The sequence below is a fragment of the Galleria mellonella genome, unplaced genomic scaffold (assembly GCF_026898425.1).
Source record: "Galleria mellonella isolate WM207_F2 unplaced genomic scaffold, CSIRO_AGI_GalMel_v1 utg800, whole genome shotgun sequence".
Classification (NCBI taxonomy): Eukaryota; Metazoa; Arthropoda; class Insecta; order Lepidoptera; family Pyralidae; genus Galleria; species Galleria mellonella.
The window spans coordinates 377,996-397,398 of NW_026442158.1; the positions used below are offsets into that span (position 1 = coordinate 377,996).

At 32.8% G+C, this 19,403-nt stretch overlaps 1 protein-coding gene across 1 annotated transcript in view; it reads left to right on the plus strand.

Annotated features, from left to right (window-relative positions):
- Positions 1-19,403, plus strand: part of LOC113518496 (uncharacterized) — a 57,038-nt gene that overhangs the window by 32,493 nt on the left and 5,142 nt on the right. The window contains exons 2-5 of the mRNA XM_052901817.1: positions 7,980-8,171; positions 11,793-11,928; positions 13,777-13,909; positions 18,999-19,104. Of these exons, the coding sequence (XP_052757777.1) occupies positions 7,980-8,171; positions 11,793-11,928; positions 13,777-13,909; positions 18,999-19,104 (567 nt within the window). The remainder of the gene's footprint in view (positions 1-7,979; positions 8,172-11,792; positions 11,929-13,776; positions 13,910-18,998; positions 19,105-19,403) is intronic.

Genomic DNA, 19,403 nt, shown 5'->3' on the forward strand with positions numbered 1-19,403 from the left:
TAGTTATGTTCAGTAAGATTTTTAATTGCATACTTTTTTTGTAATAAATGTGATAGTTTATTGATCCGAGTAATTCCGACCAACTACTTACATCTCGAAGCATGTGGTTTGTTACATAATAGCGTTGCATAAAGGACGTGTGTGTACTAAAATAGGTGTGCGGTGATTCTGCCCGTGCGCCTGCTGTCAAATACAATTTAGACGGTAAATTGATTGCGGACATAAATCTAATTTCGTTTTGTTCCCAGTCTGCGTCTGAGCCATACTGATAGAATAAAATGATCTCGACCGATATCAGAATTCAATGGTTGGTTTATCATTTAAAGACATTCATTAATTACAGTTGAGTGGGATTGCTTTTTTTTTTTTAATTTCCACTCTCCTTCACCCCTCACCTCTTCTTTGGTGAGTTTTGATAAAACAAGACACCTCCCATCTTACGTCAAATGTTTCCATTAGATTTTAAACGATTAAATTTATTTAATAAATAATGGACGCTTCTTAGTCAATTCTCATCCTGGATTGTATATTTTTTTTTAATTTTCCTTTTTTTTTTACTTAAGCTTATCTCTTCCCAATTCCATCTATTGTTTCCGCGCTATCCGCATTTTATTTCTTATTTTACTGCATTTTTTTCTTTTCATAATCTAAGAAATTAAAATAAAAACATTTATTTGTTAGCTCTTTCCTTTCTATCTTTGTTGGTTTGTTGCTTTGATTGAATATAAACACATTACATATATAAAATTTACAAATTTAGTTTATTTAACAAGTTTTAATAAATTATTACGTAGGAGTCGAATGTCTTGAGAAATTCTAATTACTTTAAATCAGCGAATGTTTTACTTGTTTCGCGTTAATTGGAAAACTTTGGTCGGCTTCCAGTTTCACTGAGAATATAATTATGTTTAAGTAGTTACCGCTTCTAATTGATGCTCTGTTATATATCTTTAGAGATTGGTCTTAGTCGTAATAACTTAATTTCAGTTTAGTAAATGTTAACAATTTCATGTTAGTGTCTAATATTTATTATATTATTCTGAAAAACAACAGCCAAGTACTGTGTAGGTAACATATAAACATATGATTAGTTCTAACTCTGAAATATTTTTTAAATCCTGGTTTAAGTTTTTTTTTATACAACTTAGAATGGCAAACAAGCTGATGGCTCATCTGATGAAAAGTGGTAACCGTCGCCTATAGACATGAGCAGTACCATGGACATAACAGAGTATACTGGTTTGCCCATGATACCCCCCATGCGTTGCCATTCCTGAGGACTCAGGTGTTATTCCTCTGTACCCAGTAAATTCACGCCATATCCTACCCTTCAAACCGAAACATTACTTACTTGTTTCTTTTTCTAATTATCTTTAAAGTATTTGGCGACATATAAAATATTTATTTAATAGATTGATGTGGTGAATTTAGGTCCTGAATATTTTATTGAATTTCCCGATAGATATATATATATATATATATATATATGTTGGTACATAGAATTTCACTGTGCTTTAAAGTTTAAATAAATATATAAATAAAAATAAAAGAGTGAAGAATAGAGATTCTTTGGAAATATCGCATATGCATAAAACAAATTATAAATGAAATAAACAAAGATCAGTGGCTGATATAATATTCAACTTCGATCTTACCACAAAATATATTTAAAACATTGTTTATCTAAACAGTGTTTAAAAAGTAGTCGCTGTAATAATGTTTATTTGTAATTTTATGTGCCAATGTTTATAGATTATTATAATTAAATTTATTAGTGTAAACACATGTTATTTTTAATAACATTTGTTTACACTAAATTTGAATTGAAACCCGTTTTATTACAAAAAAGTTACACTTGTGACAAATATTTGTTTTATATATTTTCTAAGGGAGGCATGATAGATAAATTCGTATTTAGAAAGATATTATCTACTTATACAAAATATAGTTGTATAATAAATAAATATATAAACAACAAATACACGACATAACGTTATATGTAATTACATAGCCATAAAATGTTATAAAACAGGTAACAAACAGTCAACCTCGTTCTGAATCGCGATCAAACGGAATGCAACGTTAACATGTTTATTTTTATATCAAAGCCGCGCAGCTTTCAAACAAGCCACTACAAGCAATATTACTCACCATCCTTTCAGCTACAGTCAGTCGTATTAGTGTGTGTGTGTATGTGTATGTGTGTGTATATGTGAAATGAAACAATAATTAACAATGTTACCAGCTTGTTTGGGTATGGGATATTCATACTCTTTTATGTTTCATGAATCAAGGGCTGGGTTAATGGCTTCAGCGCTTTTGGGTTACAATGTTTATTTTACTTGGAAAGTACGCGCTAAGTACATCTGTATGTACGTCCTTCCATCAGTGTAAAGAAGTATAAATCAATAATAAATATAGTATAAAAATAACCAGAGGTAGACTTTGTACAAAAGTCGATTGCTTGTATATCTCTGTCCCATTCGTGTTTCAACCGTGAAGCAGCTGTGTTAGCGTGGCTGTGTTTCGGTTTGAAGGGTGGGATATGGCGTGAATTTACTGGGTACAGAGGAATAACACCTGAGTCCTCAGGAATGGCAACGCATGAGGGGTATCATGGGTGAAACAGTATACTCTGTTATGTCCAAGGTACTGCTCATGTCTATAGGCAACGGTTACCACTTTCCATCAGGTGGACCGTCAGCTTGTTTGCCATTCTAAGTTGTATAAAAAAAAATACTAACACTGTAAGTTTATTTGCAAAATGTCTCAATTGCTCGATTGGTCCATTAACGTAAGACTAGAGATGGGCAATCCACCTGGGTGGGTTTAAAGTCTGGTGGGTAAAAACCGGGTGTTTTGGGTTTATTGGGTTTAAACCCCATAAACACCCAAATTTTTGGGTGTTTATGATTTTGTACTTCATCATCGTCATCTCAGCCGCAAGACGTCCACTATACTGGACATAGACAATATTATTATGCAGCCTACAGAATAAAAAACTTTTAATTTGATTTTGAGTTTATTAAGAAAGAGATGAAAGTAAAATGTAAAACTACAGTCAATCACTGTCAGATTCAGAGTTATTACAAGCGATGAATTGTATAGGTTCGATAGGCTCTATTTCGTCTAAACTGTTATGTTCATTTACTTGCTCAATGAAAGCTTCTAAGGTATTTTCTTCATTAAACTGAATGTCCTCGCATTCAGCTTTATGTTTAAGATTCCAGTTATAACAAATGAATGAAATTTTTTCAGTTCTTTCAGTTGTAAGTCGATTTCTTTTGTTATTATGTATGTAGCCTTGGATACTAAAGGAACGCTCAGTGGCTGCCGAAGTTGATAGAATACGAATCGCTACTTTGCTTAACTCAGTGGAACCACAAATACCTTTCCACCATATTAGGGGCTCAATGCTATCTAATGAGCTCCATACAAATCCTCTGGCCCAAAAGTTTTCTTTAGCTTTATAACACGCCAAATCTGCCATTACATTTGACAAACTTAAGTGTTGGCTTAAATTGTAGATAAACTCCATACCCTTAAGTTCTTCCTCTTGAGTAAGTTCGACTCCTAGAGTCCTGGGGTCTAGAATATATGCTGCAAAATGTATTGGCCTCATTGCCATATTGCATCTTGAAGATACTGATGTTAGAATCTGCTGTTTGCTTTCTTCGCTCAATGTCGAAATCTCATTTAATGCAAAACGTATCTTAGCTTGTACATCTCTAAATGTAATGTATGTGCGATGCAAACGATTCTGGTCGCTCTCTAAGTAAAATATGCTTTCAGTGACTGGTTCCAAAATACTTATACATTCCCCTGTCTTCGTCCAGAAATCATCACTTAGAATTAAATCTTTAATATCTCTTGAAATTACCACATCTTCTCTAACTGTTAATATTTGCAAAGCTATCTTATTTGCTTTCAAACTTTTTAACGAAGTAACATGACTTCCCCATCTTGTAGCACAAGGCAATTTTAGTGTTTGTGTAGAATCTTCACCCTGCCTTGATTTTATCAACAAGGAACTTAATCGTTGACTCCTTTTAACAGTTTTTATTATATTTATGGCTTGCATAATAAACACAGTTACTTCTTGTATCTTTACAATATCTTGGCACAACAAGTTAAGGATATGTGCACAGCAACCGAGAGGAACAACATGTGGATATTTGAGTTTTGTTAATTCGAATGCCTTTTGTATATTTCTAGCGTTATCGCCAATAAGTACAAGAAACTTATTTGCTCCATACACTTTCATTACTTTTTCAACTTCTTGGCTAAGGTATTCACTAGTGTGAGGATTACTTTCTGTATTCAAACTTTTAACGTATGCAGGTTGAGGTTTTGATATAAGAAAGTTTATTATTCCTTCATTTCTTAAATTAGACCAGCCATCGCACTGAAGGTGTAAGTAACTACAAGCATTTAGTTCCTCATTTAACTCAAAACGCATTTCTCTATATATTTTATCTAAGTATTTTGTCGCTAAAGCTTTACGTGAAGGTATTTTAAATTTTGGTTGCAATTTTTCGAAAAATTGTATCCATAAAGGATGTTGCACCATCGATAATGGCGTCCCTGTTACAAATATAGCTCTCGCTAATTCTGTTTTTATATGATCATCGGTGTCTTGAAACTCAGCATTTATTGTAGTGTTAGCAGACGACGAGGGGCTTATAAAAGAATCATTTGTCTCTATCTCTGACAGTCCAGACATTTTGGTTTTGGACGAGCTATCTTTTATAAGTTTCATAGAGTCTTTTAATGTTTCTGGAGATTTTGGACAAGTGATAAGATGTTGAAGCATTTTGGCAGCATTACTGAATTTGTAGACCTTATTACAAAGCTTGCAAGAAACAGACTTGTTTGGTAAAGTACGGTAGTGCTCCCATATGCGTAAATCTTTAGGTCTCCCCATTGAACCTAAAAAAATGAACGATGATTAGTTGGTCTGACGAAAATTCAACAATAGAGTGCCTATTTTTTTACAATGATTATTTCTTGTTATTTACAATAAATTTATTAAAAAAATAATAAAATAAATACAAAAAACCTTTGTAAAATTACATCTCCTCGGAGGATTAAACGCAGACGCTAGTTTATTATCGTATTGTTCTGTATTTTTCTCAGCAACTTCTTTAATTCGATTAGGTACTTACGCATATTATGTTAAAAATAAATATCTAGTACACATCTTAGGCTATCCACCATTATTATCCAATGACGACTCTCAGCTAACTATGCACTATCATCCAAAATAAACGTGTATGGAAAATTTTATCCCAGTCGGTTGAGGATTGAGGATAATTGCATCAACATACGAACATACCTACATACTTTTATTTACATAACGCAAGCTAAATAAAAGCTTGTAATAATACATCTAATTTTAAGTTAAAATTGTTAAGTGATCATGATATAATTGTATCATTCAAAAATCCACTTACCTTTAATTATTTCTTGTTAAGTATAAATATTATTTCAAATCTGCTCCCTTAATATGCACTTTTTTACTGCTTTTCCTACCTAACACGTTACCAGGAAGTCACGTTACCAGAGTCAGAGTAATAGTGAACACGTTTGACAGTGATTGTCGTCGCCTCATATTCAGCGTCAACGAATAGGGGAATCCCCAGTCATAATGTATTGCATGCGTGGCGGTCTTACTTCAAATCCATAAACAAAGAGATAATTACAGAACTCGATACTAGATGGCGCTGTTTTTGTTTGAAGAAAGTTTGCGGGCTAAAATACATAGAATTTCATCAATGACTTCCACAAAGAACAACATTTCTGTTTTTTCTAAGTCCGTATCTCTTCCGTATATTTCATAAGATATAAGCTTGGGCTACATTGTTATGCAACGTGATTTTGTCGCTGTCTTGCTAGCAGGGTTGACAGATATACGATTTAAATCGTACTCATACTATTATTTGTCTATTTTTTAATGTACGATCGTAAAGATTATGATCGTAATTCGCACAAAAACATACGACTTTTTGGTTACCTGGCAACATTTTTATTATGAAACGAACATGCTCACATCATCAGTCACATGCAACAATTTATTGGGGATTTCCCCTTCACATCTGGCAGTCCTGCTTGCTAGAATATAGGTAAGTCAGCCACAGTTACTGACGATCGATATTTAAAGGGTATTGTTTTTGTGCTAAATATTTCATAAAAACGTTATTTAATACTTTGTGGATTATTAATTTAGTTGATAATCACTGGAAGTAAAATGGATGCTAATTTGAGAGATCAAGATCTTCGTATAAAACAGTTAATAAAAGAAAATCTACGTAAGTACTCTTTTTATACCTAGGTAGGTAAGGTATAATAAACACAAAAGGTACTTAGATCGCGTGTGTTCGAAGCATTTATTCTAATAAATTTAATTTAAAATTGTAGAAAGAAAAAAATGTCTGCCAAGCCGTAGCCGAAGCCGATCTCCAAATATATTTGGCGATAGTGAGACCCAGTGTCCAGATGATTTACCCAGCGTCGTCGCAACAAAGAAAAAAACGAGGATAAAGTAAAAGAAAATTTACTGAAAGAAGAAACAAACTGTTCTAAATGCTTAATTTATGGAGAAGAGGATAAAAGAAATGAGTATTTCGGACTGTTAGTGGCTCAAGAATTTAAATATATACGGCCATGTGTGCGAACGAGGTGTTATGAAGAAATTTTAAAGTATCTACGGGAAGCAAAAGGCCAACATGTTGATCAACTGCAACATGAAAACACTGAAAATTAATTACTTTCATTTTATTATATATAGATTTTTAAAATTTCCTGAAATATTATTAGTTAACGTTTTATTTAATATTGTAGAATTGATCAATACAATTTATAAAAATAATTTATTGGTATTACTTACATATTTTCAAAAAAATACGTAAAAACCTATTTTTTTGGGTGATTATGGGAGTTTATGGGTGTTTATTGGGTTTTTACCAAAGCACCGGGTTTAAACCCGGTGCTTTGCCCATCTGTACGTAAGACACAATAATAGTACAGACGTTGAAACGACAGTTTCTTCTATTAAAAAAATCCGATGTTAGTATTATAATTAATAAAAAAAATAATAATAATAGAAAGACTTATGTTTTTTTAAACGAACGAAAATGGAGTGGTCTCTCCAATCGCCTTATCGGCATACACTGGCGGAGCACCAGTAAGAGATGATAAGTGAGGATGAAAGAAAGCCAGTGGGCCCGTCATGATGAATTCAACAAGAATTAACCACGGTTTCCAGGAACAGCGTGGAGGTCAACTTGATAACGTATATTGTTAGTAATGCAGTGGTGATACCCTATTACTAATAATCCCTTTCCCCCAATTAGCATATTAGTTACAATATACTAATAGTATAACTACAATAACTTTTTTTGTAGGTCGTTTTTTTATAAATGATGACAATTAAGCATATTATGATCTCTCTGACGTAGAATGCGCGTCATTTAAATGAAGCCACATTTATTGTTTTATAATTAAACAACTCATACTGATGAATGTACTTGGGAATCGTATTACGTATTAAAGGACATGACTGGTCAGCGACGAGCTCAATCCATATTTATAGTAAACTTACCACTTTAAAACCAGTGCGTGTTGCCAATGATGACTTATGGCACTGAAACATGGTCTTACATGCTTGCCTGTATGCAAAAGCTTCAAACTACTCAGCGGGCTATGGAGAGGGCTATACTCGGAGTATCTGCGTGATAGAATCCGAAATAATGTTTGCAAAAGTACTAAAGTAATCGACATAGCCCGACAACCGATGGGTAAGAAATGGTCTTGAGTGGTGACCCCGTACAGACAAACGCAGTGTAGGATGATTAGGAGAATCAGGAAAAGAATGAATTACAGTAAAAAAAAGTGCGATTTGACATTAATTTTTTTATTTATTCAGAGGGTGATGCCCCATAGTGCAAACGTCTATATTCATATAAGTTTTTTTGTTTCAGATATATGCCGACGATTTGGAATCTGTTGGTTCAAAAGATATTAAGGAGAAGCAGAATGATGACACACTGAAGAAGTTAGATGACTTAACTGTATTCGAAGACGATAGTATGCCCGACGACGAGGATTATGATGAGGACGGGGACGCTGAAAGTGGCGACTGGTACCATGATTATGACAAAAGAAGAGAACCAGTTAGTATTGCTTTTTTTTTTTAATGGATGATAATGCAATGGTAACCTCACCTGTGCTAATGGTATACTCTGGCGGGGCACCAGTGAGGGATGATGGATGAGGATGAAAGGCAGGTCAGATAGCCCATCGTGATGAATACACTTGGAAATAACCACAATGGTTTCCAGGGGGGACTATGGGGAGATCGATCTGGTTGTGTATATTGTTAGCAATAGGGACCTTAGTCCCCATTACTAACAATCCCTTCCTCCCAGCCAGTTAGTATTATATACATATATGCATATTAATACATTATATAACTATATAAATATATATAGGACAATAATATTTACCATGAATAGTCCGAGGCCATTATCTTATATAAGTTAGAATGTCAAACAAGTAACTTTGCAGCTTTTAGAAGGATCATCAATATGAGTATAAATTAGTTAGTAAATCTAGAAATTTCTATAAATCTAATTGTGAAAATCTAACTAGTGTAAATCGATACTATGGCTGATAGCTTTTTCTCTGAACCAATTTCCGTAATCACAAAGCTTTGTATGCGGCTTCGTGATCCCTATAAAATATTCATGACTATTTCTGGTATTGTCTCCTTAATAGCTTTGTTGGTTTCCGACAATGTTAACTTGAAACGGGAGCTGGTCCAATATACAGACATAGAGTAAACGATGCGAACACCTCAAAACCACTAATTTACATTGACAGGACAAAAGTTTTTTTATGCAACTTAGAATGGCAAATAAGTTAATGGCCCACCTGATGGAAAGCGGTAACTGTCGTCTATAGACATGAGTAGTACCATGGACATAATAGAGTATACTGTTTCGACCATGATACCTCCCACGCGTTGCCATTCCTGAGGACTCAGATGTTATTCCTCTGTACCCTGTAAATTCACTGCCATATCCCACTTTTCAAATCGAAACACAACCATGCAAATACAACTGCTTCACGGTAGAAACACGAATGGGATAGAGGTACCCAAGCAAGCGACTTTTTTACAAAGTCTCCCGTCTGGTACTTTAAAATTTTATTTTTGAATTCTCGTGATTTCTTGATTGCAAAACCTCTTCAGCACGGAGCTTGTTATAAAATCCCAACGTAAACGGTATTTTTGTCAATTTCCTTAATTGTTTTTAAATTTAAACCAGCGTTCTTGGCATCTCTATTGCGTCTAATTTAGAATTAAAAATTAACATATATACCTAGTAACAATCTTTGCAAATGTGTGGCGATAATAAGACACGTTTACTTGAGTTCCAAAATTATGTTGACATCGTGATATCTGTCTCCCTACTGTCAGAACACAGTTCTCACTAGTCAATCAGTATTGTTATGTAATAATTATCATAATTATGAATTTGAATCATCTTGTAAAATATTTTATATGCATAGAACACAATGACTTGACATCTAATGCAGTGGGCTTTAGGGTTGACAATTATTTACCTTAGTAATGTAGGCGTTATTACATTTTTATATTATTTGGAATGGTAAACAAGCTCACTTAATGAAAAGATGATAATCGTCGCCTATAAACATACCATAGAAATCACAAAGTATTCAATGAGGGATTACACCTCGGTACCTACCCTTATCCTTTGCCATTTCCTACCGTACGCCAATGCCGTACGATTCGTTCTTTGGAGCCACTTTTAAGTCAATTTTAATAAGTATCTTTGTCGGATTACTGCATATAAGTTACACGAGAATAATACAACAAATATAATACGCATAAACAATAAAAAATGTGCGAAAAATATTTTACTACTCTTTTTTATGACTGTTACATCGTCTCGTTTGTATGTTTCATTCATCTTTATTTAATTATCAATAATAATAAATTCAATTAAATGACTTTATCACCCTTTTTAGTCAGTAAACAATTCCGTTTCGTTCTCTATGAACCAATGATAAGTAGTTGTAGAAAAACAATCAATTAATTAATAAACAAACTCGTTTATCTCCAACAAGATAACGTTGTAAAGGATGTTTGTTATCGTTAATTTGTTTTATGTAAGTATTTTCCGAGATATTAACGCGTGGGAACAAAAAAATAAGTAACCAAGCATCTTAGATAATTGTTTAAATCAAATTAAATATGATTCGTTGTAGATTAGAAAATATAGAAGATAGAAATGTTTTACGTACTATGATAAACAGACCCCCCCCCCCCCCTCCACCTAACAGAACATAAATGTCATCTAAAAATACTAGTAACTAGGCAGTAGTAATGTATGTCACAGAAACAGTAGTTACCCCACATATGTTGGTTTCTTGATGACTTTTAGAAATTTTTCCAGTATTCTGCTGACTTCAAAAGGAAGGATGTTTTCAATTCGGTTATATGTTTTTTATGTTTGTTACCTCATAACTCCGTCAGTTGTAAACCGATTTGGAAAATTCTTCTTTTTATCTGAAAGTAAGCATATCTTACAGCTTAGTTCTATAGAATTTTTATCGAAATCGGTTCAATAGTTTTCTTTATAAATAATAATAATAATTCCGACCGACTGTGCTTCTGCTTGTTAGTTTGCAATCTCCTTTCCTTAAGAGGGGAGATGTGAATTAAAAAAAAAATATTAATATTTTTTTATACTACTATGGTGGCAAACAAGCATTCGGCCCGTCTGATGGTAAATTATTGTAGCTTTTGGACGCCTGTGATAACAAGGATGTCGCGTGCATGTTGCCGACTCTTAAGAAATCTTAATAAATCCCTTTTGAAGAACCCCATGTTGTAGTCTCTAGGGATGTAGGGAAAACCTCGGCAAGAAGATCATTCCACAACTTAAGTAATCACGGGAGGTAATAAAAGAATGTAAATTCAAGAATGGGCCATTCCTATCTTAGTCTTTACGAGCTGGGAGTGTCAGCGCGAAAGACGGGCGACCTAGTAGGTATAAATAATAGTATCGATATAAAGTACTATCGCTTACATTGTAGTAAAAAAATTAATTATGGTTAATAAACAATGATAAATTATGACGTACATTATATAAAGATATTTAATTATTACATGTGACTGTACTTACACTGTGGCAAACAGCGGTAGCAAAGGAATGTAAAAGCTTACGAGGGAATTACTGGATAAGGCTTCCTTAGCAATTTAAATTACATTGTGCGGTTTACGATCAATAGAAACGGAAAATGAGCGATAGGTATTGGTTGCGGGTATTTGTAACAAGATTGCTTTATGCCAATTTTAAAATTGTATACATAGATACTATGTAGAGTTGTCAGATCAGATTCCCCAAATTTGAAATTATTTTTCTCTGTATTACTTTTACTCGAATACATATTTCGTATTATCGAATTAAGTTTGCTTGCGTTTTGCAAATTAACCATAATTATGACTATAAAAAAAATTCAAACTATCCTATTTTTTCAAATAAGTTAAATTAAGTATAACTTTATCTTGATGTATTAAATGTTAAAAAAATATCAACTCAGTGATTCACGATCGATACTTATTACAGTCTATAGAGAAAACCTATGTTTACTAAATGACAAATTAACGGCTGAAATGATGGTGATGGCATTGTGATGATCATTTTCTTTATTTATTTATTTAAGAATTATCATTCAATATTATAATAATTTATATTCATTAACAGGTGGGTGTTACAAACATGATGAAATTGAAGCCAGAAGACTTCACGAACTCGTTACTGTTCAGGAAGGAGGACTCCATTTCGAATATAAGACAGTTAAAGCGCCTTCTGAACGAAAACCCAGAGAACCCTGATATAGGTAATACATCAGTTTATTTAATCATCAACAACCCATTAACGTACTCATTTCGGAGTAGATTGTTTGCTTCTGTATCTCTGCTTTACTCGTGAGTTAGTTGCCAAATACCGCTGTTTGTATGGCTGTGTTTCAAATTAAAGAGTGTAATATGGAAATGATATGTATAATTATTTTAGTATGTTACAATAATTATGTCGTATCTTTTTCATCACCACTGCTCTATATACGCTTCCTGTCTTCACCTAATTGTTAGCTAATAGAAAATGCTCTAAGATTGTGCAGATAGAGGATCTAATCTAAAAAATAGGTCAACTTTTTATCGGCTAATAGTTACATTTTAATGTATTATACATAGTATCCAAAAATTATAAGACAAAATAAATATAGAAGTTATAAAGGAATCGCTTACGGAAAATTGTATGAAAAAGTTGATTTTCTCGACGCATTTGTATGGAGACGCTCTATCTAAATAATCTAAGATAATATCATATGGCATTAAGCTCGCCACTTGTACAAAGTTTTATTGTGCAATAAAAGAATAAATAAACAAATACACTTTTTAATATCTGTTTTTAACATTAATGTACGGCCATAAAAACAGAATGCTGGTATTATGCTTAATCTATTTGTACATATTTTCTGCATATTAATATATATTCTATGTATTAAAACTGTAAAAAACACAGTTTTATTTTTCCTTGAAGTTACTACAAAACACACACACGATATTCCTAACAATCATTCGTAAATACAATTTCATTGGTCAGTCACTTTCAATTTATATTAAATAAATTCATCTGCTGTATTTGACCCTGACGAGATTAATTCCAGAAACCATATTGCTCGAAGCAATACGAGTATATACGCTTTTAAGATTACAAGCCGACAATCCATCGAGTCCTTAATAATATTCAAATAAAACATTCCTTTTAATCCACTTCGAAGTGGGAAGTGGTTTTGAATTTTATTGTACTTTATGTGTACCCTCGTCAATTGTGAACCAATTTTAATTATAATATTATAATTGAAAGCTCTTTCATGATGGTCTTTTGCAAATTTATTTAAATTTCTACAATTTTAAATAAATTAGCAAAAGAATTTGATTTGCGCACATTTAATTAAATGCTTAATAAATTAGAGTAATGTTTTTCGGATGTATTTATATTGTATGTACTTATATCTGGTATAACGCTAAGTGAAGTCTAACGACTTGATGGATTAATGGGATATCGTTGGATTCATCTTATTTATGGGAGTGCTCAAAGCGACCGGAAGTAAACAAGAACGTATTTTGCATTATTACGTTCTTTACAATATTAATAGTCGACAAATGCCTCTGACTACTTCATTGCAGTCAAGAGTATATTTTTTTATATTTATTCACTATTACTCATTTTTATTCACTATTGGTTTTTGGAATTTTGCTGTGGTTTTCATAGTTTTTATTAATTTATTATTATTATTTTTTTCTAAAATAATTAATACCTTTTTAAAAGACTGGCAACGCATTAGCGCCTCTCGTGATGTCGTTAGTAACCATGGGTTGTGTAATCACTGACCATCACGTGAATCGCATGCTTTTGTTTCGCCCTTTCGAATAAAAAGAAATAAGTATTTTTTTTTTATTTCCCACAACATCTTAAACACATATATAATAAATAGCTGCAAAATGTTGTTTTAAATATGGAAAACCCACCAGATCTTACCCAAAGGAAGAACAGATCTGTATTATGGCATATAAGTACTTCATCGGCCAAATTTAGTTACTAATGAATATTAGACCTTATAAAGTATTCTCCGGGCACTTGTTTATTTCCAAAAATATTAAGTTATGTGATCTTTTTTCAGCTCTGTCAGCGTTACCAATGACGACAGAACAGACCGAGACTATCCGAGACAAACGCCATGTGTTCCCTGATGCAACACCTGAGGCAATCGAGACGTTCACCGCTCCAAGAGTCATGTCGAAGACCGATGACAGGTATTTATCATGATTTCAATCACATGGGCATAACAACTTAGTCTTCAGAAATGGTAACTCACGAGGGATATTATGGGCGTCATAGTGTATTCAGTGACATCTATGGTCCTGTTTATGTCTATAAATAACGGATACATATCTCCATCAAGTGGACTGGCAGCTTGTTTGGTATTTTTCCAACTAGTAAAAAAAAAAACTTATAAATTTTGATTCCGAAAACGAAAATGTCAATAAAAAAAAATATAATATAATTTTTCTCTCCTCTTTGTAATCAGATGCTTTATTCTGATCACGCGATCGAAGTCGCGGGCACAGCCAAGATTTATATAACGCATTATAAATGTACATTATAAGAAAGGATTTCCTGAAACTCCCTGGAGTAATGGAAGATAACAAAAGTTTACTGTTTATGCAAAGTTGGTTAGCAGCTGTTAAAATTATTATCACAAAGTTTTTTTTTCTCTTATGAAAAAAAAGTTTCGGTAGATGGATAAAGCAACCAGTGCAATTTATCTTAAAAGAGGCGTAATATTTTAAACAAAGAAATATAAATTTTTATTCATAACAAAGAAATTTTTAATCTGTATCAAGGATGTACGTATAAAGAGGAGTTTGCCATTAGTTTCGGAGCCGAAAAAAAATATTTTAATTTTAAAATACCGAAAGAAAATTTTGGTTGTTCGAACATTTTATGGTAGAACTTATTACGATCTTATCTTCCAGCCCATTTTGCGATATGAACATGCTTTATCATTCGCACGAAATTTGAGATTCTGTCTTTGGAATTGGGTTTTATGGTAGACCGGGAACATGGGACAGGGCCGTACCCTAATTTGCGAGGATTTGAGTTATAATCATTAAAACATTTTTACACAGACCATTGAAGAACACAGAATATTTAATATATATTATTATAAAATTTAATTAATTATATAAAATTATAATTTGTATAAATTATATTAATTATTATAAAATTTAATTGTGTATTATTTTAGATTCTTTGACAATAATTCTGGTGGTGGCACTTAGTATCATTCCTTAATGGAGTAAATCCTTGCATCTTTGTCTATGATTAGTTGTGCAACATTTTTCTAATGTAATTGCAGTGCATTACGACTGCAGTGTTTATACCCAAGACTTATTAATTTGCATTATCATATTCCAATTTTGAATAAAACAAGTGCGTGAAAACATTTTGCATAAAAGGAATGTGACCGCAAATGGACCTTCTATATCATCGACACTATATTTACATAATACCATATAATTCCCGCCTTTACCCGTAGATCCGGCTTAGTGGAATGCTCTTCCAACTTGTGGATACCCTGCATTTCTCATCGTATAATGCAGATAGGTATACGTGATATATTCTGTAGGTTCTATCTTCCAGATAATAAGTTCTCTCGCCAGCTTGAGAGAATGTCACGTACGAGACAGTTGGAAGCGTTTATGCTCTGCTCTTTTGAAAAGATTTCACTGAACACAGAATCGTATATAGATTTGCTCGATGATATTTTAAAATTTTATAAATAACATTCTTGGAATGAAACTATTGTATATATCTGAATTCAATATATTATTTTACATACTAGATATGTCTGCGACTTTATATTATTTAGTTTTGTACGTACTTTTTATCTGTCTCGACGTCAAATTCTTTATAGAAAACTAAGTAATATTTCTGTCCTTAAACATCATATCGTCTCTAATTTAAATTCGATTTTACATCTAACTCGTTTCATATACATGCGGATTCGGAAACCACCGGGTTTTGGCTTCAATATGGAATACATACTATATGGTTAATTTGTTTATGGTAGATCAATTTATGCTCCTTCCGGTACCTGTATCGTTCCACATTTACATGATGTCAAAAGTTTTTACGCTGCCTATGTTGTATTTATACTTTTAGATTTCTTGATGATTAAGTATAGACTATTCATATACTCATAATTCTTTAACTTTAATATAAGCAAGTCTCATTGTATTTCACTGTGATGAATTGTGAAGAGAAAATAAATCTATTTATTATTAAAAAATCATCTAATCATTCCAATGTAATTGAAGAGTATAAATAAATTATATATAATCTATATATATATATATATATATATATATATATATATATATATATATATATATATATTAGGTCTAAAATTAATAGGTCTAATTAATGTCTGGTATTATTTTTTATTTTAATGGATGATAATTAAATGGTATCCCTGCCTGCGCTAACGGTATTCGCTGGCGGGGCACCAGTGCAGGATGATAGGTGAGAATGAAAAGGCAGGTCAGTTAGTCCATCGTGATGATTACGTCTGATATTCAGCACGATGGTTTCCAGAACACGTGGAGGTAATTTATTATAGACCGCTGGGGTATATTGCTAGAGCATTAAGACTGGTTGTCTGCATTACTAACAATCCTTTCCCCCGGCATGTTTGATATTATTATTTAGTGTCATTAAATAATATTATATTCCATGAAGTACGTCATGTTTTCAAGATTTAAAGCTTATTCAATAAAGAAAATTCTAAACAACCTCTCAGGAGTCCAATGAGTCTGAAACTGGTTATAAACTTAGTTGAAATTATTTGTGTTATGAAGTTGTGTCCCTAAAGGGTTTCACCATATAGTATGTGTTTAACAGACATATACAACACATAGACTGCGTTATGACTTACGACTATTTATCATTACCCGTAGAAAGATAATGCCATAGAAATGCTAAGAGCGTATGCATTATGAAATAGCAATAGAAGAATATCATTAAGCATACGAACAATTAAAAAATTACCTCTTTTTTCGGGACGTGTAATATGTGACATAGCTGTTTAATTTGAACGGATAATGTAAGCATAATGTTTTTCACTACTCGTATTATAAAAGTGTACGTAGAGCAAGACAAAAAATGTGATCATCCATCATCCTCACACTTCCATGTTTTGCTTATAAACGTGTCTCGTTCTAATTATTACTGGCACTGTGTATTATATCTATAGGACCGCAGGTACTGTCCTAAATCTATGCCATTATTAATATAGAATATAATGGAAGTCAAACAATAATTTTTAGCGTTTTGTCTGTCTGTTTGTTTGTTCAGACATCACGCACAAACTACTCCACCAAATCGGATACCATTTGCACGGTTGTATTTCTGAAGATCGAATTTGAAATCAGGTATATGTTTCAGTAATTACTTCCAAAATTCTCGCGTTGGAAGTCACGGGAAAAAGCTGATATTTGATGTAATAAAAAATGTGTAGTGGAGCAGTCGTATAGGTAGTAACAAAAAGCCTTTCAGATAAAATAAAAGGCGTGACTTAAAGAGACAGTAAATCACAGGGAAAATAAAAGAAAATGTAGTTTAGTGGTCTACACATGGGAGCATCTTTTGTTTTTAATGTAAAAGAAGTCACGCGGACACATTTTTTTTATTGTAGTCTATTATAATCTATTGTAGTGTAGGAGTGTAGAGTTAGTATACAATATATACATGTATGTATATTAAAAAAATTTATAAATTTGTCATCAATTGAAATAAAAAAATCTAGGGAATTTTCAATTTTTAGGAAATTTTCCAGCGAATTTCTTGCAACACTAAAAAATTACGCGCTTTTTTGTTTTAAATAATGCGACTGAATTTTCGCCTGTTTTTGATACTTGATGTTTTTGGGTGCGAATGGAATGGTAGATCCGCCTGCTCTATTGGTATTTGCTGGCGAGACGCCAATGAGAGATGATAGGTAAGGATAAAAGCAGGTCAGTTAGCCCATCCTGACGAATTCCCCAAGAATATTTTACGATACCCAGGGGGAGGGGGGGAAGGTTTTGTTAGTAATGCGGACTACCAGTCTCATTGCTAGCAATATACCTCATCAGGTCGACCTCCACGTGGTCCCCCATGGAAACCATCGTGTTGAATACCAGGTGTATTTATTACGATGGGTTAACTGACCTGCCTTTTCATTCTCACCTATCATCTCTCACTGGTGCCCCGTCAACGTAAACCGTTAGCGTAGGCGCGGCGACCACTCCATTGTCATCTATTAAAAAAAAATTATGTACCCGGTTATAAAGCTGAGGTTACAGGCCATTGAACCAGGAATCCAATTACCACTTACGTGGACTAATGAATTTTATCTCATTAAAAGTAAATGTAATTATAACTTTAGTATTAAATTAACATTAAAGTTCCCAACGGAGATACTCGAGTTAGCCTCGGTTAATGACATAGCTAAGTAAGAAATTTTGTCGTGTAACTGACTCCTTTACGCACAAACATGGTATAATGTATATACTTTATAATCAAAGGTTTGGGAATATAATCTAAGGCTTTACTTACCTGAGAAATTATTTTACTTAGTGAATTTTAATTTCCAATGGTTCGAAAAATCGTATTAACAACCTTATTCTTTTTTGTTTATTTCGAACTTTCTACTTCTTTGGTAATTTTTTTGTAAATATATGTTCTCCAATTTTATTAATAGGTGTCTACCAAAAAATATACTCAAAAGTCTTTATCTCGTCTCCTATTATACACCAACATTAATAAATAATGTCTTTATTTCGTCTTCCATAATAAACAATCACTAATAAGCAATATTACTCTCTAGACTAGTGTTTTTCAAAATGTACATTACAACCTGGAGGGCCGGATATCAATTAGGGATTTTTTTAATGGGATGATAATGGAATGGTTACCCCGCCTGTGCTATGTGGTATCGCTGGTGGGGCACCAGTGAGGGATGATAGGTGACGATGAAAGCAGCTCAGTTAGTCAATAGTGATAAATTCTACAAGAATTAACCACGATGGTTTCCAGAGGGAACTTCGTGGAAGTCGATTTGATAGGGTATATTGCTAGTAATGAAGCTAATAAAGCCCTATTACTAATAATCCCTTTCCCCCCTTATTAGGTGGTTGTGAGATCTTTTATGGCACTTTTTTACATTATAGTTAACATTTTAATCACACATATTAATTTTATAAAAATTTAAATTTGGTATTTTGAGATTTTAAAATAATTTAAGTGATGCAATTTATTAAGTATGTATTATTTTATTTTTATTTTTATCATCTTTTGCAGACGTAAGACCAAGAAATTCTTACCAACCGTTGCGCCAGTCTCCTTGTCATCAACAAAAGCACCGCCACACACTGTAGTAAGAACGGCTAGAAACAGTGATACAGAGGTATAATAGTACTTACCTTCATTGGATTCTATAAACGATAATATTCCTTGGATTAAATAACTTTTCCCGTATACCAAATCAATCATACGGTCGTGAGTGTATGAAAGGTTGGAAATTATTTTCATATTTTTACTCTATTTCTAAGGGAAAGTGGTTCAGTTTTACTATTATTATTAGTATAGGTAGTATTATATTATGTGCTTAATATTGTTGTTGTATTGCTTTATTACCTTTTTCCATTATATTTTGGATAGATATTACGACTATGAAGTCGTTCAACTATAAAAACTTCCAGTCGA